General features: G+C 38.9%; 2 protein-coding genes across 2 annotated transcripts; one reads left to right on the top strand and one right to left on the bottom strand.

The window, feature by feature from the left end:
• Nucleotides 1-390: 390 nt before the first annotated feature.
• LOC140947381 (isocitrate dehydrogenase [NAD] subunit gamma, mitochondrial-like) lies at nt 391-17,275 on the bottom strand. Its single transcript, XM_073396464.1, has 12 exons — nt 17,146-17,275; nt 14,510-14,634; nt 13,646-13,687; nt 12,632-12,720; nt 11,681-11,738; nt 10,360-10,422; nt 9,355-9,424; nt 7,822-7,955; nt 5,656-5,905; nt 3,126-3,220; nt 2,276-2,336; nt 391-730 (listed from the first exon to the last, which is right to left on the bottom strand). The coding sequence occupies exons 1-12, from the start codon at nt 17,245-17,247 to the stop codon at nt 632-634; spliced, it is 1,188 nt and encodes a 395-aa protein (XP_073252565.1). The 5' UTR covers nt 17,248-17,275; the 3' UTR covers nt 391-631.
• Nucleotides 17,276-17,353: 78 nt separating this feature from the next.
• Nucleotides 17,354-20,088, top strand: LOC140947375 (tRNA pseudouridine(38/39) synthase-like). The gene is made up of 2 exons (XM_073396453.1): nt 17,354-18,022; nt 18,477-20,088. Exons 1-2 carry the CDS (start codon nt 17,449-17,451, stop codon nt 19,415-19,417), a joined length of 1,515 nt encoding a protein of 504 aa, XP_073252554.1. The 5' UTR covers nt 17,354-17,448; the 3' UTR covers nt 19,418-20,088.
• The last annotated feature ends 3,308 nt before the right edge of the window (nt 20,089-23,396 follow it).

The following is a 23,396-nucleotide window of genomic DNA, read 5'->3' as shown; positions in this document are numbered from 1 at the left end:
TTTTCGCGCCATACTTTCTACTTATATCTGAACGCCTGGAACAGGTTAAATTTAGAGTTCAAAATATCAATGGCACCAACGCAACAACGACAAACCGTCAAGTGGTACTGGATCTTGGTGTTGCGTAAACTATTGTTGGTGCAGTTAAGTACACGAAAAGGGGGTCTTATTCCATTACCTTTAGTCTTAAAAACAGTCTTGCGATAAAAGAGGTGTTCACCTGAGTGAGGGTAAAAATGGTTCATATGTGGCTGGGACCAAAGTCTAATTAGCAGGCGCGTACAAAATATGGTGCGCGAGACAAGCGAGGCGCGCGTCCTCCTGCCTCGTGGCCCGCTCTTAATTGCGCCCTACGTAGGCTATTGGAACCACGATTATAAGGTTCGTGTATAACAGCAAAATGACAAATCACTTTAATTTCTCTTTCTGCGTGATTTACCAAGTAAATGGCAACCTAATCTGCAATTAACTTTCAATACATCAATTGAATATAGAGCGCACAATTATAAATTTACAATGCGCTATGATATAATTTACAATGTCTTTCTCGCGCAACTCACAACACCAGTCATCTTATAAAAAAAATGTTCAAACTGAGCAACATCGCCGGCGTTTTATAATCAGGTGTTACCTATGTGTTACCAGTGAATCTTGTAACCTGTCCAATCTCTTCCTTTAAGCAGTCAAGAAACTCGGTTGTGGAATGCCAGCCTCCAATATCGGTTGTTTTCTGAAACAAATTCACCAACGATTAAACTGAGACAGGAACTTAGCCAATTATAGGCGATCGCTTGATCATTCATGTAAAAATCAGTGCTGTTGTTAACTTACTAAATCTCTATGCCGGAACTGTGGTAAGTTAGTTCTAAGGCTACGGCGTTTACAAGGCAGCTGAAAAATTTGAACTGACACTTCGCGGTTCACACGGCACCCTTCAAAATTTTCGCTTTGTTCACACCGCGGAACTTGTACGGATAGGCATCTAAATTTTCACACGGTTAAAGTGGTTCCGTGTGAACGAACACCTATAAAACGCACTAATTTCCGAGGGACACCAAACGACTGTTTCTGTAAAATATCTGTTCGGAGAAGCAAATATTGCCAAGAATTTTCTATAGCTGGAGGACGGCTAAAAATTTCTAGATGATATTCCATTCTTGCCAATTTTCGAAGCTTTATATCTAACAAATTCCTTACGATTTTTTGAAGTTTAATTTTTAGCACAACACTCCCCAAGTTAAGCTGTTTTTCGTAGAAAAAGAAGACGTGAAATTTTAGGATTAGAAAATGCGATGGAGAAAAAAAATCAGAAAAATTCGAAATTTCGAAAAACTTTAAATTGTATCTAAAATCTTCGGGAAAATAATACTGAAGCCCCTGTAATTTCGAAAAGACTGAAGTTGCCCTAGGATGACCGAACAGATACCAGCTTTATAGCGCCGCTAAGAATGCATCTCTGGAGATCTAAAAGTACTCTGGATAGCCTAAAAAGAGTTTTCGATGTATTTAGGAAGAAACCATCGTTGGGTGCCCCTGATTTCCAGCCGGTATAAATTCGTCCGTCCAGTGCCGTGTGAACGTAACCTTAGTGTAGGCAAACGCCCAAGTGCGGATTTGTGACGTCATTTTCAAAATTTTCAGTCGAGCGGAAAGCACTTTAAAGGAGAGAAACTTCTTATGTCGCGAAAAAAAACAACATATTTACATACACCAACCATTTTGTATGGCCCTGCGCAATGGCACAGCGGCGTTAACTCAAGAAAGCCAGAGACATTTGAACAGCCGGTACCTCATGTTAGACGTAATGTATGCTCTGCTATAAATCATGTACTAAGACGAAAAAGTACAATTTAAAATCGTTAAGCCAAAGTTGAATTAGCGTTTAAAGTTCGGGAAACGACTCAGGTCACCCATTGTAGGATTGTGCATTTCTTTGTTTCTTACAGAAACACTTTTAATCAGAGTTTAAAAAATTTTTTTAAGTACATCCTTAAAAATGGCATTGACGACATTCTGAGAAGCACGTGTGTGATTGACTCAAGACTTGACAGACAATGATTATTCACTCCATTACCGGCACATTTCTCGATCTCATTAAAGAAACTGAAGAATCATTGACGATCACAAACATTACATAACAAAGAGTGTTTCATGAATTATACAAACACGTTCAGTCTTTTATCGGTGGTTACATAACCTGATGAAACAACACTCTAACAAGTCCAACACTACATCAGAATACCAGAATATGAAGCGCAAAGGACAAAATACTCACCATTCCTTTATCCACAACTCTTAGAATAGCACTGTGTATCAGATCACTATAAGCATTCCATCTGCAATATCAACACAAAATACTGTATGGGTAATGGTTATCCCCAAGAAAACAAAACCCGGCTAGCATGTTACAGGCGTAGTAGGGAGTGGCGCGAAATGAGAAGCGGAGCGTAAGAGGGAGAGCCCTCTCCTTCGCCTCCCTAGCCTTACCCTCCTCCCCCCCCCCCCCCCCCCCTTCGCTGTTAAGTCTGTGTGAGGGAAAGTAAACAGTACACACTTGCAAGCAGGCTATCGGGGCGCTCGTTTAACTTTCTGAGTCGAGATGGGGGCGCTTACTTTCGCCCTTTTCAATTTCGGTCTCAAAATGACATTTTCCTTTTTCCCAGTAAGTACACTCTACAATAGTGAACTTGAACGTATCTCTAATAGGAATCACATATCTCTGTGTGGTCCACCTTAATTCCTGATTCTCTAAGGCCCCCAGACTGGCCACAAGTCGTCCTCACGAGTTTCACAGCAGAAGAAGCCGTAAAGCGAGCCCAGCCAACTTTTGAGGGTGCAAAGCGGCCGTGCTAGGGACAAAATCGCGAGAGGACTCGTCCCACACCCTATTAAATAGAACGAAGGACTCTCTCGAAAGTCTGTGAGGTCCTCTACCTCCTGGTATTGAAATCCCACTTTTCTACTTTTAGAATGTATACTCAGTTATTTTTTTTCCTGGTTGAGGGTTGATGTCGCCTATCTAATAATTTCAGTCTCGCGGGGGCGTTAACTGGAAAGATAGACAACAACAACAACAACACTCTTTCAGCAAACCAGCGCAATTTCAAGCATTACACAAACCTTACCCTAGATGCTCCAGCATCAGTGTACTTGCAAACAGCAGACTCATAGGGTTGGCAATGTTCTTTCCTTGAATATCTCCACCAGTATGGCGCGCACCCTGTGAGCAAAAGAGGTTATGACATAAAAATATATAAATTATAATATAAAAGTAGGCCATTTGCTGCATGGTGACGTAATTTTACTATTGCAGCCAAAATGCTTCGGTGTTTCGCTGTCTTGGCAAATTAGGTCTTTTGCTATTTTAAACCTCACTGGGATTGCCAACTTTAAATATGAAAATAAAAATGAAATGAATGGTGGTGGTGGTGGTGGTGGTAGTAGTAGAAGTGGTAAAACGAGCATGCGAGTAATTTTCGTTGCCTGTGTATTGTAAATGAAAAAATGAAAAGATTTTTCCTTGTCAAGATAAAAAAAACTTGTCAAATTCTCTCATTTACACGATGAAGGAAAACTTAAGCCCATAAGGAACTAAGGCCTCGTCAACAAGTATGCAGAAATTTTTGAAAACGGAACATTTTTTAATCCGTTTCCAAAAAATACATGTCCACACGTAGCGTATTCGAATTGTTTTAGCCTGTCCACATAAAAACGTTAAAATGATGGAAATACGATAGCATCCCCCACAGAGCATGCGCTATATGATGTATGACGTCATCATATTCGAACACCTCCGTTCTCGTCTGCCCACACGAACACGTTAAGCCAGCGTTTTCAGAAACTCCACTCTGGCGACCGTTTTCGAAAACCTGCGTTTTTCGAACCCGAAAACGCAGTCTACACTTGAACGGAAGGCCAAAACGGAGAAAAACTCTCCGCTGTCAAAAATGTCCGGATACGTGTGGACGAGGCCTGACATAAGAACCACCAATACACTATACAATACACATGATGTCATTTAACTATAACTAGCAGAACGCTTCAGGGTTTTGCTTTCTTGAAGCGCGTTAGGGCTTTTCCTATTGAAGCCTCACTGGGACTATTGAGGCCTCGTCCACGAGTAACCGTCGTTTTTCAAAAGGCTTTGTTTTTTCAATTTGTCTCGCCAAGTACTTTTACTTAATGGTACTAAGGGTACCTTTCGGCAAGTCAACGAGTCAAAATCGTTTGTTCTTGGTGCTATGTGTTGAATAATTCTTCGCGGATTGTTACAAAATTTCAGAGGTTAATTGATTTCTCTATAGACAAAAGTAGGTACGAAAAATGGTAAAAGGAGCTAGAAGGGCTGTGGGGAGGAGACACTACTTTAAAGAGGCTATGATAAGAGGATATTGCTGCTTTACGTCAATGCTGTGCTGAAGTCATCACTTAGGGCCTTTACCCATACACAAATGCTCCCGTAGAATTATGAAGATGTCAAACCGCAGATTTCATCAGAGAGCACTGAACATAATAAATTTTTGGGTGATTTTTGCAGACACAGTAATCAAAGACGAAAAGTTGGCCTACTTTTTTACAGTTTCAATTCTTGTTCGTCCTTGCCATCCAGTTTCAATGCCTACAATACAGTCTTAAAAGACAAAACTGGACCATTTTTTTTGGAATTCAACTGATGCCGAAAAAAATTTAGCTTTTTAAAAAGAATAGCAAATAGTGTGACATAACCCCTTTAAATTGAGCTTAAGTAGCCTGCGAACAAGCTCTCCAGGGCGCGCTGGCGATGGGGCGGGAAAAGGAGGGACAGCTTGCAACTATGTCTCTGGAATATTAATTACGCCTCCAATTCCCCGGTGGCTCCCCGTCGACTAGGCTGCAAATTTCCGCCAATCAGCGCGAAGCGAAGACGAGCGCGAACGTAAACAAACATTGAAAAACACGTGAAAGCACGCGCCAAGGGTAATGACGTCATTACTAATGTCATCTCCGCCAATCAGCATTTCGCATCGATTTTTTGATATTCAATTTTCAGAGACGTAGTTGAAAGCTACCGCCGCCCGGTTAGCTCAGTTGGGAGAGCGCCGGTCTGCTGAGCGGGAGGCCGTAGGTTCAAACCCCGGCCGGACCAACACTCAGGGTCTTTAAATAACTGAGGAGAAAGTGCTGCCTTTGTAATAACATCTGCAAATGGTTAGACTTTCTAGTCTTCTCGGATAAGGACGATAAAGCGTAGGCCCCGTCTCACAAGCCCTTGCACATGTAATAAATCTGTGGGACGTTAAAGAACCCACACACTCTTCGTAAAGAGTAGGGCACGTAGTGTCCGGTGTAGTGGTCTATCTCACTTTCAAACTCATGTATGGGGGCATCATCACTCATTCCTTCAGTACTTGTAAACTGCACCTTAAGCAGTCTGGCAAAGTCCCCCAACCAGTGTTGTAAATTATCACTGAAAAGCCCTGTGGGGAGTGGATAATAAGATATTTACAATCGAAAGCTCTCCTTCCTTTTCCCGCCCCGCCGCCAGAGCGCCCCGGAGAGCTTGCTCGCAGGCTAGAGCGTAAGAGGAGGGAGCAGCCTTTCAAGTGGGAAATTTTTTAATTGAAGGATTGAAGGTGTGATGATATATCATTATTATTTTATTTTTTAAGCTCTTACCGACTCAAACACAGCATAGTCGCCTCCGATATTTTCACCAGGCACAACCCCCGGTCCTCCCACCAGTGATGCCCCAATGTTGCTGACAATATTGCCATACAAGTTAGGCATGACCATCACGTCAAACTGCTGGGGATTGGACACCAGTTGCATGCAGCAGTTGTCAATAATCATCGAATTATATTCAATATCAGGGTATTCCTTAGCGACCTCGCCACAGCATCTCAAGAACAGGCCATCCCCAAGCTTCCTGTCGTGAAATATTAACATGGAAATTATGAAGAATAATGCGACAATTCAAAAAACAATACAGTCCTTGACAAAAATAAAGCACAAGGTGCAGCTGTTGTAGTTTCATTTTTATCTTGGTTTAAAGTTTACTTTCCTTTGTTTTAACCGCATTATCATACATTATTATTCCCAAAGACAAAGAAAAATAAAACTTAAACCAAGGAAAAATTGAACCACGAAATAGCCACACGAACCATGTGGTGACATAAAGCAAGCTATTAGCTTCGAATAAAGGGATCATCGTTATTGTTACAAAAATACATGTACTACAATTTATTATTCAACTTCACTCAGTAGAGTACAAATAACACCCGCAACAAGTACAACTGTTGTAGAGCTTGAAATTTTTTCCCAACAGCGCGCGGTCTCATTGGTTACTTCGAGGCCACATAACATCTTACAATGAAACTGTTTTCCGTCAAAATCTCTGAGCAGGCAACAATGCAGAAAATTTGTTTGACCGGTTTTAATCTACACACGTCGCACATGGCAGAAAATGCATTGTTTTCCGGAGAAAATAACGGAATAGGAGCCGACTTGTAAGCCTAAATAAAACCTAGTGTCTAGACTTCGGCTGAATAACATTGAAATGTCGACAATTATTAAAAATCGATAGAACATACAAACTTTATAAGCTCAATATACAACAGAGAAGATGAAAACAGACCTGAAGTTGTGTGATAGAGATGGTGATGGCGAAAAGTCCGTGAAAGAAACAACGTCCATTAAATACAATCCCCGCCGAGGAATTGAACAGTCTTCACCTCTGGATCTTTTAAAATGTGAGGAAACTCGACAGGGTAGACTTTAGACGTTCTCTTCGTTTTGTTAGTACAACCCGGCGAAGAAAAGGTTTCAAGTCCTTTAACGAGTAGCTCTTTGAAACTCTTTGAATTTGTGGGAGAGTTTTCGTCTTTCCATCGCAATTTGCTCTGCTCAGTTTTCCTACTTGCAGTCCGTTTTACGTAACCGAAAGACCATCATAACCCCCACGATTATTTTTCATTCCATCTCTGTTTTTCTAGCAAATGTTTGAAAGATAGACCTCGGAGCGCCGACGAAAACTTGAAAAAAGCGTTGATGAAAGCGCGAAAACTCGACTTACGTTAGTCTGTCACGACGCATTGTCGTTATTAGTAGGCAACCGTGCACACTTTGTACTGAGTTCCACTTTACACTTCTCGAGTTGAATAATAAATTTCTTTTGGACGGTTCAGTGTGTAGTATCGTGGGATATTTTTACCCGCCTCTCGTATTTTGACTCGCCCCTACAGGTTTGCCAAAATAGACCGTGACTTGTAAAAATATCCCACGATACTACGTACTAAACCGTCTTCTTAGATACAGACAGCTATAACAGGTGCCGTAGATTCTAGAATAAATGTAACAGAGATAAGTCAGAGCTACCGTATGATGTTTACGTTTTGTAAGTTATTTGGCATGAGAACTTCAGTAATTTAAGACGGGACACTACCAAAAATGAGGAAAGGCTTGCTATTGAACAAGAAGAAGAATCTGTCTCCAGTTTTAGTGGGTGACATAGACATTCAAATAGCAATCTTGAAAACCTTCAGGTTGTATCAAAACTAAAATCCACCGGAACTAAATAAGACAGTGAGTCAGTTGTTCAGAGACCAAAACATTTCTCTCATATTAATTATAAGCTACACTAAGGAAGATAATAACTGTGCATGTATATCCATGCAACAATGACTTTTGTGTGATGGATTTATATCTACAGTGTACAGTGTCGTATCTATTCTTTATATTTATTGCATTATTTTATATTCTTAAAAAACTGAATTTGAAATTAAAACAGGGGAAGGTGCAGTTCAAATAAATGTACATTGTAAGAGCTGAAAATTTGAATCTTACATGATGTTAGCCTTGTGAACAGCTGTCACTTTTTTCCTTCCATGCCTCACGGCAAAATCAAATGCATATTTTGCAATCAAGGTACACTTCTCCTCTGTCATTATCTTAAAACTTTCAACAACTCCAGGAACATTCTAAAAGAGAAATGCACAAGCAACAATATAAGTCCTGATAAAAGGACTAACCAACTAGCCCTTTTTTACCGGATCTTACCACATTTGACACCATCTGAGATCTACAGTCAAACCTGTATATAACAGCCCTGTATATAGCGGTCACCCTGTATATTACGGTCACTGGACAACTTCCCAAAATGTTCAGTTACCTTATATTTTCTGCAAAGTTGACCTGTATATACCGCGGTCACCCTGTATATAGAGGTCACCTTGCCATTTCCTAAGAGTGACCGTTGTACACTGATTTGACTGTATAACTAAACAGACAGGTGCCAAAACGAAATCCACCCATTAATATGATAGTCCGTGTATGTGTAGAGTGTAGAGATGTTAGACAGATGTGCATTCATGTTTGCAGACACCTCCCTAAAACAGACGCCTGGAGTTGGTCCCTGCATTTTTTTTATTCCTTTCAGTTGACCCTCTATAAGACAGACATTTTTCTAAAATGGACACTTAGGGCCAGTTTTTTAAATGGAGTTAAACCAGTTAACAAAACCGCATTCTAAGCCATTTTCAGTTTGCCTAACGATTTTTTTTACCACCATTTATTGTGAAAAGTTACTTGAAGGTATAGGGCGTAGACTAGGGATTCCTGAAGCGTGGATGCCTACAATCAGGCAACATAACAACCGATCGCTACCACAACGGACCGTTGTGGGATTGAAACCCACCAACCATGAGCGAGGTTCGTGATACACCTATCACTAACAACCACGGTAATACAAATAGTCCGACTCAGTAAATCGACACTACCGCCTGATGAAGATCTGCAGTGTGTGGTCAAAAGGTCGCAATCAATATCAAAGTGACAATCATGACACAAACAATAAACTAAACCCTTATACAAATTATCTACTTTGATTAACGTCTTTCATGACACAGAAAAGCATTTTATCTTCTTAAAGTAATCTACTAAGGATGAGATCTGGAGGTCCAAAGATCTGCTAAACCGTGGCCTAAGTTAGACTTTGTTCAAATAACTGACACTTAGATTTAGTCCCTGTCTTCATTTACCCCTTTCAGCTGAATCTCTATAAGATGGACATGTCAGAACTGGCCGGCCGGACCATTACCGGACCAGTCAGTTAGCAAATGAAATCGGCTTTTTCCAAAGGGTTTTTACTGAAAAACCATCTCCTTCCTGCATACTGATGACTGATCTGGTTGGAGACTTTTGCTTAAAAGTGAAATTCTCATTACGACGAGAATTGTCTGGCCAGTCAGTTCTGACAAATGGAAAGCGCCCTAAGATGAACACATAGTACCAGTCCCATTAAAGGTGTTCTTCTTAGATGGAGTTGACTGTAAATATTGACAAAAGTAACTTGTCAAATAATTTCAATATTTTGCATACCTCGTGTTCAATGTGGCTGTACTCCCCTTCCGTGTTCTCTCTGATAATCACAAGATCCACATCTTTATGTCTAAAAATAACAAGAAGAAAAACATTTGTTGATCAGTTAATGATACAAAGCCAAAAGCTAGCATATATTCACATTACACTGTATCACCACCGTTACCATCTTATTAATACTGCAGCCTGTTTAGTTCAGTTGGGAGAGCACCTGTCTGCTGAGTGGAGGGTCGCGGGTTCAAACTCCAGCCGGACCAACACTCAGGGTCTTTAAATAACTGATGAGAAAGAAATGTCTTTGCAATGACTTCTGCAAACAGTTAGACTTTCAAGTCTCCTTGGATAACAACAAAAAAGCGTAGGTCCCATCTCACAGCACTTTAACTTATCTGGTTCTTGTGGGAGGTAAAAGAACCCACACCAATATTCGAAAAGAGTAGAGGACGTAGACCCTAGTGGTGTGGCCAATCTTTCCTTGGCTGGTGGGGTTATCTGTAAGGACACGCTTAAATTGGAACCCCGCTCTGTTGTGTGTTCCGCACCATATGGTGGAAGTGATTAAATAAAAAAAATCAAATGCTACACTGAGCACAAAAATGGATGCGGATGATGATTTGGGGAGTGAGAGTGGCGAGTGGTAAAGCACTTGCCTCCTGGTGATGTTGCCCGGGTTCAAATTCTGAAAATTAAATTGGTTCATAATAATAGCCGGATATATCACTAACCAATTTAATGACCAGCTCCCAGCAGTTTTCTTGCTGTCTCAGTTGGTTAGAGTGCAGTACTGGTTTCACAGAGGACAGGGTTCGAATACCGGCAGGCTAGAATTTTTTTTGGCTTTCTTTTTGCAACTGCTTAAGTCATGTATTTACCTGCAATGATCTTCTTTGCATTTATTTCTTCATACCGTGGTGCCAGTATATGAGATTCAAAGAACTATTCACCATTTAAAAAGTTTAATCATCATAAAATGTGTCTAAAGATTTAGAAAGGTATTGTACTTACCTTACATCTATTCCTGGAATAGACTTGCACCTTACAACATTGGCAAACAGATCCAAATGCAGTCTGTTGAGAAACAGCAATGATAGTTTGCTATACAGATGAGCTAAGGTAAGCGTTTAAAATTCAACCTATAGTTGTAAGCTACTATAAAAATTATCATCAATAATAATTACAGGAATCTGTGACAGGACTGAAAGATGAAATTGAAGACAACAGGAGAAGACTACCAATAAAAAGTTTTTTCGGCTGTAATTATTTTGCTCACATAATTTCAACAGACATCTTAGTTAACAGTTACTGTACATTAACGGATACAACTCCAGGGAAGCCACAGAATAAATTATTAAACATGACTTTCCAGCCTGCTGAATGTCATCCTTGTCACATGCACTATTTACAATTATTTTATTATATAGACACGAGTCTTTTACTGGAAAATATACCACTCGTAAAATTCATAAAAACTACATCCGGGACCCGAGTGGTTTATTTTTGGTAATCTCACACGATATTGATGACGTAATTTTGGTAATTTCGCTCTATTATTTCATTGATGTCATTTTGTCTATATCATAAAAAGAACATTACACGGCGGCTTGAAGATATGAATTTTATTTTCTCGTGGCAAAAAAAACATTTTACTCAATCGCCGCGCTCATTCGTAAAATATTGTTTTGTCACTCGAAAATAAAATTCATATCTTCGCGCCACCGTGTAATATCCTCTATATATGGACATAATAGTATGCGCACTCTGATTGGCTGCTAAGCGGGCAAGATTTCCTTGTAATGACCGCGCATTACTAGCTAGTTGTCCAAGGCATATACATTCTGTGCTTCACTTGATAGTGGACATCCATGTTATGGTCAATTGACAGCTGTCAAAAGGGTATCCATAGACCAGTTATTGGTTTAATTGATCACAGGCTCAGGTCCAACTTTTCTCATCATCAAAAAAACTGTGTTTTGTGGTTTCCATTGAATCGCCAGGTTTGTTTCCATTCAGTTAACACGACCTCGAATGACCTCTTGTATGCAGATGTTAAAAATATTACTTTGGGTGTTTTTATTGTATTCATTAATTTTTAAGAATGGCGCTAAAAAGGTCATAATTATAATAGATAAATTATTAACCTCATCTGTTCAGTCATTACAGTTCAGTTCCATCAAGGACGAGGTTTGAGATTTCCTGTAATGACCTCACTCTCGGTTAATGAGTGGTAAGTAACAAGGTTTTAATTTAAATTTTCATTTAAAGACATGTACAGTCTGTAATAATGTTTAACTGACATAAAAGTTATTTTCTCTTTTGTAATACAAACCGTAATTCCACATTTAGAGACTTGAAAGTTGGCTTATCTAATGGAGTAAAAATGTTTCCTAGAAAGAAAATAGTAATAGGTCAGTAACAATTAAAGTAAGAAATAAGACCCATTTTAAGGATGAATAAGACAACGTCAGGTGCTTCAATAATAATTATGGATAAGTTGAAGTCAAAACTTGCAGAAGGAAGCAACAGTTTAAGATAAAAACTCGCAATTATTAAGCAATAAAATAATGAAAATATAGATGAAGTAGGGAGCAATTTGAGTTCAAAACAACATCTGTACTCTCCAAGTAACAGCTCTCTGAACATGAAACTTTGCAACATTGTATAATAGAATGACAGTAGCTCAAGGCTTCACAAGCATTTTATTTTAGGCTTGTACATGTAATTCCCATATTTATAACACTTCCAGAGTTTCATGGAAGAATCTGTGTTCTGGGGCTTGTTTTTCCATCCTTGATTATACTCCCACTCTTTTCCAACTTAAGATCAAAGAAGCCATTCAAATTGAATGAGAATGACCCACCCTGAATAAAAAGCTCAAACATGTTAACTTAACACTTTTACTTTAATTTTTTATTTCAATTTTTTTAATTGTTTTTTTTTTCTTCTACTTTTTTCTGATGTCATTTTCATTCTGAATTTGTGTTGTATTCACAGCAAGTATTAAGTAATATTTGTGTGTTGTATTAACAACAATATATTAATTATTATGTCTAGTTACTTTTCTCTCACTATAAAGAGAGCACTCTGTGTCACCCCACTTGATATAGAAGTATTGCCACCATTTTGTTAACATTCTGTTAACAATTCCAACACATCTCTCTGAAACTCAAATGTTAAGTCATGTCTTTTCAAAGTTTAATTTTCCTTCCTGCAGCTGTTTCTGTGGACTTTTGGTAATGCATGTCCTGCACTATAAATACTCATTTCAAGTGTACTTTACCCTTGATTGCCACTCCATTTCTCTTTACTGATGTCACTACATCTTCCAGTTTGTCACAAAATGTGTCCTCATCTTCCAGATCTTTACCACTAATAAAATAGAGACAAACATGCTCAATGCATATTTTACATCTATTATTATCTTAAGTTGTATTATTAATGAGATGGTTGACTCTTTGACTGAGTACTGTTTTAGGTCAAAACAAGATTCAGGTTAAATGGTTTTAACATACAACCTGGTTTGATTCTCAATTTTCTTTGTCTCCTAGCCCCAGTAAAAATTATTCACTGAGATCATGAATAAAAATTACAGTCTGGAAACAAAGAAACCTGAGAATCAAACTAGTTTGAAAGCATTTAAACCTAAATTTCAAATGTACAGTACATTACACAAACTGGAGAGAACAATATGTATGATTCCAGGTTTTTGCTTGTTGTGTTAATTCCATAGAAATTTCCAACACATCTAGATGTATCTCCCCCAAAGTAAGTTTCTTACATGTACATGTATAAAGCCCCTCTCCCCATTTCTTGGGAAATCGAGGTTTAGCTTCATCCTCCTCTATAACACATTTAATTTCGCTTTGGCCTCCCCCACTAAATTTCCTTTCCCCTCTGAGGAGAAAAATACATGTACATGCACATTGTAGCAATGGTTATGTCCCACATTATTTAGGGGGAGTTGAACATGAACAACATACATGTAACTAACACTTGATTCAATTTACTAACAAGAACACGAGCAACACAAGTCTACAATACTACACATGTCCAACCCAACTCAGGCTCAGGCATCACGCTACACTAACACCTCCCACATAAGGCCAGAAGTATGAGAGTGAATTTCTTACATGAGCATGCAGATGTTCCTACAAAACCACTTGGTTCACATGCAGACTTATCCTACATGTACCTACCAAAATTACATAGGTCTATGTATGCAACAAGTGGTTAAGCTTCAGCTGTATGTGATATGAGCGAACAAATCCTATTAAACAATGTACTGCATCTGTACCTTAATTTAAGCTCTTCAAAGTCAACTGGCGCTCCAATGTACCTGAACATAAAGATAACAACATTAATTATTTCACTGGCAGTTTCTTGGACTTGTGCATAGTGCAAAGACCAAATGATGTAGAGCCACCCACATCACCAAAAAACAGCTAAAAACAATAGTTTTTCAGCATCAAGAAACACCCAGTTTAACCATTATTTAATTTACATCTACGACCACTGTACCTACTATTAGTATTTATAATTTATTCTATTGTTTCTGACCATATTTTTATTGTATAATTGACGCTTATCCCCCTAACTCAGACAGTGTCTAATTCACCGTCTAACTATTACGGAAACAGGTGTAACATTGTTCTAACTTTTGAGTTTGTGGACCAAATTTGATGGTGTGGCCATTCAAATGAAACATCTAAGACAATACATGCATGGTATTGTATCCTTTTCAGTGCTAATTTTAAAATCAGTCAATCAATCAATCAATCATTTATTTTGACATGTTACTTCGAGGAACTAGAAAACTTGTTCAAAATAAGAATGTGTCATCAAAATGAGATCTGGGACTATTCTTGACTCGTGGCTCTTAATTGGCACCTATGGGAGAGTGAATGATGGGTGCAAAGCGGATAATATAGATTTTAAATCTTCAGAGGTTGGCTTTTCAGCTTAAACTTCAATGCAGTGAGTGTAAAGGGGTAGCAAATTAGGATTACTGAAGAAACAACACAGCCATACTTGACAGCAAAAGCAATCATGGGTAGTCAAACATTTGCAATTTTGTACAGGAATTGTGTTGATTTATGTACATTGTACATAAACTAACATCTGGTGATTACTACACTACATACAATATCACAATTTGTACCTAAATATGTCCTGCACTGCTGTGACCATTTCTGGACCAACACCATCGCCTGGAATCAATGTCACAGTATTCCGCCCACCATACTTGGCATGTGGTGGAACATCATGAACTTGGTAAAAGGAATTCTGGAAAATTTCAGATAAAAAAATTTATGGTACTGTCCTTGCATTTTCTCAAAAACATAAGACAAGAAAATGTTTAAGCAGTAGAGTCTTTCTAACCGGTGTGAATAACCATGGTCACACTACATGTACAGTGCACATTCTTGTATGTACATATACACTTTTAGTAACTGGTGGGATTTATGGTACATGTAGTGTACGTTCGTGCATTATTCACAAGTGCTTTTGGTTTCAAAGCAGGGGAGCCTTGCGAGGAATAGGGATAAGTCAAATTGAATTGACCGTCTGGTTTTACCATGTGCTATGCATACATGTGGCTGCTCCACTGCTAAAAAAAGCACTCCACAATCATTATAATAATTCTGCTAGCTATGCAGGCTGCGGGATTACTTTTTTTCCAGTTTCCAGGTTCCCAAGCAAGAATATTTCTTTCCATTCTTCTACTAACTATAAAAAGTACTTCCATCTCAACAAGTACCCTAGTCAACACCTTCCAGCAGCAGTTCTAGTTTGAGAATTTCATGCTTTGAACCCTTGTTCTGATAAAAAGAAAATTTTAGACCTTAACAGTGTACCAGTAAAATGACACGGAGCAGGGTGCAAAATTAATACCTTGAAAGACCAAATTCATAATTATGTGATATGCATTTCTGGTGAGACAGTTGAAGGCCTTGTTAACTGTAACAAGATGTTTGAGTTAAGATTTAATAGTTCAAATGCCTTCCCTACATGTACGTGTTGGTGATTGTTTGTGGAGCTCTCAAGTTTCAAAAAAGGTCAGAAGTAGAGTGAAAGTTAACAAGAACGCTATTATAAGCATTGATCAGTCAAGCTTGCTTGGTGATTCAGTGCTCAAACTTAATGGTTGTCCACTCATCCAAAACAATTAAAAAAATCTGAAAACAGGTAGTTTTCTTTCCCACTAGTCCTCTGGACAAGTGACATTATCACTCTCTGAGAAATACATTTAAAAAAGAATTTTTTTTTGTATCATACCAAAAAGTTGTAAAAACCTTGAGACAAACAAAAAAATGCTAAAAGCAAACCTTTCAAAAACGAACAGGCAAAAAAGTGGTATGCATTCTCTTGCCAAATAAAAGTCTGGGTTCTACATGTACTTGAAACAAAGTCTACTGTGGGATACAAGATGACGGCTTTTGTAATTTCGTTTCGAAGGTCTGTATCTATTTTCCTTTGGTGAATTAAAATGTGAGCCAAAATATGTCGAACTGAGTGGATCGGAACGAAAAATATTGGAAATGATAAGAGTGATCAGTAGTTTTGCTGATTGACCAGTAAATTTTAATCCTACTGGTCCTGGGGAAGACCAGACCCAAAAGTTAATTTCCAGCACTAAGATTAGATAAGAAATGAGGAAGCAATCAATTCTACATGAGACAGGATTTCCTCACTAAAAGCTTTTCACATCCTACTTTATCGACGGTTGAGTCTCCTTCAGGATATTTACTTTTTATATTGTATTCGACAACTTGTTTCTGAATTGATTGAGCAAGCATGTAATACACGAAAATCAATGCAAGGGCCTCGATTCAAGAGGAAAAGAGCAGAAATGTGATTAACATGGCGTGTCACTTCAATCATCGCTGAAAATAAACCTCATGCTCATCACAAGACTCATTTGCATACAACAAAAGTTAGCAACACCAGACCGGTTTGCCTCCCCATCACAGTTTTGCTCATAAAGATCATTCTTTATTTCGATGACTGAAGTATTTACTTCTTCCAAAGTAATCAGTGCTTTCGAGTGATAGAACTCGTGGACCAACCCATTCTGGAAAAGTTTGACATCTTTAGCATTAATCTGTCCGAAGCTTTCTTCGACAAAAATGCATCTCTGTCTGAAAAACTCTTATATGTTGTCAGTCACGTAGCCTGCAATGCAGCAGGCTATCAGTCACATTGCGATGCTTATCCCCAGTTTCCATGATCTCCGCTAGGAATGCCTGGGACCATGACTCACTATAAGCACGCAAAGCACGCACACACGAAGAAAAAAAAAAACGAAAGAAACCCTTGCATTTTTAGAGTTTCACTGCTAAAGCAAGCTTGACTAATCAGTAAACTTTGAAATTTCAGTGCTCTCTTTCTTAGGCTTAATTTTGCAGGCACCATACCTTCTCTCTTTGATCCACCAAAAAATTTCCGTTTAAAGAATGTAACTTTCCGAATATTTGTTTTTTTTTTTGGTCACTTGGGGAATGTAAGCTTAAAAACCTGAGATAAATAAATTGCTCTTAAATTTCCTTTTTCAGGATAATACTGTGTAATGTGACCACGGCTATGTGTGGTTTTAAAAAAGGAAATGCTCTACGAAAAATAAAAATAATAAACCGTTTGTTCTGAACAGAAACTCACGTACCTGTAGAACATTTATATGACATGCGGGGATTTATTTTAGCTTATATATGCCCGATGACATGCATGAAGAAGCATCGACATTTACGCAAACCACCCCGGGAAACATGTTAAAACGACATCTATCTTCAAACTTACCTTTCTAAAGATCAGTGGTAATAACTGCCGGGAGGTTCTTGAAAAACTGAGCCCACAAAGTCGTTTTGAAGAGCGCAACAGAGCCACACAGTGGGCCGCCATGTTGCTTTGTTATGTCACGCAGTCTCACATTCCGCTCAGCGGTTAGCAGTATTTAGAAACAATATCTTCATGTATGTTATATTTTTTCTATTGCTTGCCGGTGTTCGTAGAGTTGATTTGTTGTCGCTAATTTTTTTCCTTCTTTTGCTGTACAGCAATTATTTACTGCCACTTTTTGGCCCTTGTACAAAATCTGACAACATGGAAACAGTCGACAATGTTGGAGACCTAAACGAATTCGAATTGTCAGAGTTACAATTACTTTCCAAAGATGATCTGATCAAAAGGATTATAACACTTAACAGAGATAAGAAAGAGTTGATGGTGAAGCTTGGAGCCTACGCAGTCAGCAAAATGGAAGAAGATCTGACTTTAAACTCTTCTGAGTGTCATTCACCCTCTTGCAAGGGACTTGATACTAATCCTAAAATGAAAAAGGCTGCAAGAGGAGTTTCTAGCGGGCAGAAACCGTTTGACTTTAGTCGCTATCATAAACGACATGTAGCTCTAAAGGTGGCCTATCTGGGATGGGACTATCACGGCTTTGCTAGTCAAGAGAGCACAGAAAACACTATTGAAAGTCACTTCTTTGCAGCTCTGTCCAAAGCTTGTCTGATAGAAAGTAGAGCTGATTGTAATTACTCGAGATGTGGAAGGACAGATAAGGGAGTAAGTGCTTTTGCACAAGTCGTGTCCCTTGATGTCCGGTCAAATCTCATGGAAGGTCTTGGTGTCATTATGAGTGGAAACCAAGAAAAAGTTCAACAAAGAATTGGTAAGAAAACTTACCTTTTCAACCCAGTAACCCAATGCAAGTTTACACACCCCCCCCCCCTACCCCAACCCCACCCTCCAGTTTTGGAGTTAGCTTTGTGAGTTGAAACGTTCAGAATGAACACAGTGATCCATCAACTGTTGGGATTTTGACTACTGTACTCCCCTTGTACTAAAGATCGCTTTGATTTCAACCATCCAGGTGAAGTGGCTTAGGTCTTTGACTATGTATGGGTATTTCCAATAAAATCAAAGTTGTAGCAGTCACTTTTAATGAAACAATGATCTCAGAGATTAAAATGACGATCACATTGTCATTTGTGTCAAAGTTGACAAGGTTATTCATGTGATGACAGCATAGACCATACAGATCAGGGTGACTCCTATCAGGCTTCTCATCTATTTGCATCATTAGATTTAAGTATGGTGATCATTGATTTTTGTTCTATTGACAGAGACATCCAAAGTAACTGAAGAAATCCCTTATCCTCGTGTTCTTAACAAACTGCTTCCACCAGAAATCAGAATTATTGCCTGGACTCCAGTGAGTCAAGACTTTGATGCACGATTTAGCTGTTTACAGCGGACATACAAATACTACTTCCCAGCAGCAAATGTTGATATAAGTGTTATGAATCAAGCAGCACAGAAGTTTGTTGGGGAACATGACTTCAGAAATTTCTGTAAAATGGATGTTGCAAGTGGAGTGGTGACTTTCAGAAGAAATTTACTGTCATTCACAGTGTACAGAAGTAATAGTGATTCACAAAGCTGCAGTGGCTATGACATGTGTGAGATGATCATTTGTGGATCTGCATTTTTATGGCATCAGGTACGCTGCATGGTTGCTGTGCTGCTCATGATTGGTCAGAAGCTAGAAAATCCTGAAGTTATTGACTGGATGCTTGATATTGAACAGTGTCCTCAGCGACCACAGTACAACATGGCATCAGAAATTCCGCTGGTGCTATATGATTGTGCTTTTGAAGAGTTGTCATGGAAACATGAACCTGGTGTTTTGAATGCTCTGTTGAAGGATTTTCAAGCCCAGTGGTCAGCTCATGCTATTAAAGCTGCAGTACTTACAAACTTGATTGACAAGTTAGAGGAAGCGCCCATCCTCGCAGAAATTAGTGGTGAAGACAGCGCACAGTTGAATGGAATCGATGAGAATGACAAGCATCTAGTTAAGTGGTGTGATATTAAGCCTCCACATTATTATCAACTGATTCCATTGGTTCCCCTGCAGGTAGCTGTGAAAACTCACAGGCCACTGATGAAGAGAGCATTGCATGACAGTTTTGAGTCCAAGCTGGAGGCCGTTAATGCCAAACGAAGAAAAGCTGGTAAAAAAGAATTCTCTGAAAAATGTGGTGGTGCAGAAATGAAGGAATGAAGTATTTTGATGATCCATTTTTGATTTATGCACCAATTGACTAGTCATCTCTACTACTTACCAAAAGTTTGTGACACCAGTACTCCACACAAAGTAGGGTGCTCATGGTGATGAAGATACACAGCTCAAACAACATTTTGGGCAACAATGTACTAGTCAAAGCAGAGGTAAATGCACAAGTTAGCAGCTAGTTTACAGTTAAGTGTAAGTTACAGCAGCAGTTTAGAATTCAGAGGAATTAGAATTTAGAATTCAGGGGAATAAAGTCATAGGAACTACAACTAATTTGCATCCATCATTGTAAATTTTATTTAAGATAAGGGCAGTTTTAGAGGAGAAATGCATATATGTCTGTTGATTGTGACTATAGTGACAAAAGCCAAGAATATTCTACATATAAGAGAATTTTGGAACCTTTGGATGGCAGGAAGTATTCTTATTATGAGATCACAGGTTACCCAGGCCCCAGACTTGGTAGCAAAATAAAGGAAGTTTGACGAAGTTTATTGCTGGTCCAAAAAACAGCCATAGAACAGCATTTCAATCGGTTTTTAGTTCTCCTACCCACCCCTCCCCTCAACTTTAAAAGAGGATTTGTTTTTAAAGAACACCTGCACTCCAGCAGGTGTAGCTGATGGAAGTTGAAGAATGATATTGGATTATAATGTACATGCCGTGGTAATAAATAATAATAATAATAGTAGTAGTAAATCGCCCAAAAATTCTTCCTCTCCTATATTCCTTCTTTTCAAAGCCCAGACGTGAAGTTCTCTACCAATTTAATTCTGCAGGTGTTATTTATGTCCTACTACCAATAGTACCCTGTTTCTTACATATTTACTCCCACCAAATGAACATGATTCACAATGTAGTTTGTGATTGGCTGCGCGCTCTACACTACTGATTCGGCCCTCTTTTCCTGAAATTCTTCAATCCGCCCGGGTGTAGTTGCAAACGCCAGACGTTGGCTGTTATGTGCAATGTACCTTTTTTATGCAACGGTCCACTGGTATTTTAAAACTTGTTCGGATAAGAACTGATTACTAAAAGTTGGGTGCAAAATGATCCATTTCCAAACAGTTTCGTCCAAGTTTGTTTGCGACGCATTGTCTTTCTTTTGCATTTTTATGCAAAACATCGAAAACGGCCATTTTGTCGAGCTTCAGTTTCTTCAACTTCACTTCCGAAAAGAGATCCCATTGTTGTATTCAATCGCCACCGTCGTTGCTGGATTTTGCTCGGACTGCCGCAGTTTTATCGGTCAAGGTGATTCATTAGTTAGGTGGTTATGTAACAATTTTGCAGAAAACAATTTTAACACATCGCTGTGTGCATCCATGATGAGCTCCTGTTTCGTGTTGATCTTAATTCCGGTCTTGAATAGCAAGAAAACTCGCACAGCTTTTGTATTAGTGATGTTGACCTAAAGAAGGGGAAAAAACAAATGTTTAATTTCCTAATTGCGCGGGCATGGAACACCTTTTATTCAAACAGAAAAGGAAATGTTTATTGTTGTACTTAAGTTCTTTTTAACAGAAAATTCTTAATAGCCGCAAATTATAATACGCAACCTTGGGGAGCGGTTGAGACTGCACATCCAAGATGAAGACTTCCAAAACGCATTAACGGATCAAGGTAAGGCAATGCGTGGGAAAAGTTTAACTTAATGCTTACGAATTAAAAGCGTGGAGCAATTTTAACCTACTTTTTGAGTTTCCGTTCACAAAATTTTATAACATGATTTTCTTACAACCTACATTGTTACCTAGGAAAAAAAACACGGCATTCGAAAGTATGTACTAGTATATTTCAAACGATCTCGACTCGCCAAAAACCTAACAGTGTTAATCTATTTTTTAAAGAAAAAGTGAAATTGGTGACTCCATGATACAAAAATACTGCCGGGAAGAGGTACTGGGCATCCCCGTGTGTTTACCTTTTATCGAAAAAGAAACTTCTTGAGCTTTTCTCGTATTCCATGCAGTAAGCATGCATACTTTCCCTCGAGGTTAAAGAATGCTGCGTGGAGACCCGTAACCAGTTTTTATCCAGTTACCATGCATTTTAAAGAATAAGCGCCCTTTAGGCTGCAAATTTTTGTTCAGGGAGAGATTTTTATAGTTTTTGCATCACCATTGCGTGCAACTCTGCGACGTCTTTTTTAAAAAATCTCTTTATCTATTTTTTTTAGATCTATATCCATTGAGTGCAAATGCTTATGTCTCAGTTAATAGGGGGCGTCATTTTAAGAAATAAGACAATTGCCAAGATCTTTTGAACAGAACACTCGAAAATCACTCTTAGATATCACTCTCTGCTAATTAAATTCAGGTCTAAAATATGAGAAAAGTGTGAAAAGTTTAAGCGGAAACACGTTGAATGCTAATGAAAAAAAGATACCCTCATAAATTGCCTTTTTTGCTGCTTTAATCTGACTGACGTTACGAAAAAACAGGAAATTTAGTTGTTTCTAAACTCTTGATTTCATTTTCTCTACCAAACAAATTTTCATGAAAGCACTATAAAAAAAAAAAATTTAATCTTGCTATTTCAAAAGAGGCGTTCATTCTGTTTCAGTATTTTTTTTTTTTTTTAGCTCAATGAGATCATCTATTTCCACAGTCTTTAAATAAGTCTATATGTTCTACTGGCAGTAAGACTCGCACCCATATATACACTAAGACAATGAAGCATATAAAGCGCAGGTAATAAATCATATAATCTCCAAATTTGCCATGTTTATACGCAAAAGGTGGTAGAAAATAGCGTATGCGACAAGATTATGCTCATTATAATTTCTCTTGTTTGAATTTGTAAGTGAATATCCTTCTCAATCCCAACCAGGAATCTTTCATTCAGTTCATTGTGTCTATTTTTGTGCTGACACGCAAATTTTCTGGCCCTCTACCGCCCACTCTTTTCTCGCTTTTTTTAGCACTTTATGCGCAAAATCATCCTACCGAAAAGCTGCAGGAAGAAGTTAAACGTAATTTCCCTTCCTGGTCGTAAAGTTTTTATTACATACAGTGGGATCCAAGTTTTTTGCGTCTCGTTGGGAGAAGGAAATCGGTTCGAATCATCGGGAGGTTCGAAAATTCGTGGGTAAAATTACAGTGTGTTACTGAAACACTAGGAGCAGACTGACGACAGGAAGTCAATTTTGTTTCGAGAGGTTTGAGGAATCGGCCGGGGGTTTTACTATACCGTAAAAGAATATTTTATAAGGGAATGCACTCACATTGAATTTTAATTGACGAGACACACCGCGAGATCTTATCCATCAGTCAATTCCAGCTGCGCCCACTTCCCCTCCCCCGGGCTACTGCGGGGCATTGGCCCGCCTTGTCAGTCCCGGGGGTGGGGCATTTGCAAATTTTGTGCTGCCCGGGGGACGGGCATGTGCCAACCCCAAGGTTTTGACACGCAGACGATTTTACTGGAAAAACAAGACGATTGGCTCATTTGTCAAGGACGGGAATTGAAGAGGATTGTAAAGGCATGTTCTCGATTTTATGCATGCATTTCTTCATTGCTTATCAAGCCAGAATTACACACGAGCGAAACTCGGGAGCTATCGACGTAAATCAACGTCTCTTTGGTTATTGAATCAAGTTTCCCTTGATATTATTTGAAGAACATCCTTTCATACTGAAACCATAAACTGGTGTCGTCACGGCGTCAGCTGACGGCGTGAAGTCTTAATTAGAATAGTTAATTAGCTTTAATTGAAACAAAAAATCGCACATTAAAATGCTTAAAATGGCACGACTCGACTGTGCGATCAATGAAAAATGTTGGAGTGTTGACGGAGGACAGGGCATTTGCCCTCTTTTTTCGTCCCCACCCCGGAGGATTTGACAGCTCGAGAGTCCCCACCCCGGGAATTTGCCATCCAAGGCGAAAAAAAAGGCTAATTTCCGGGGATGAGCCCGGGGGCAGGGGGTGCTGGGCGCAGCTGGAATTGACTGATGCATTATAA

This window comes from Porites lutea, chromosome 9, assembly GCF_958299795.1.
Source record: "Porites lutea chromosome 9, jaPorLute2.1, whole genome shotgun sequence".
Taxonomy (NCBI): domain Eukaryota; kingdom Metazoa; phylum Cnidaria; class Anthozoa; order Scleractinia; family Poritidae; genus Porites; species Porites lutea.
Note: the sequence above shows the minus strand (reverse complement) of the source record. Positions and strands in the feature narration are given on the sequence as shown.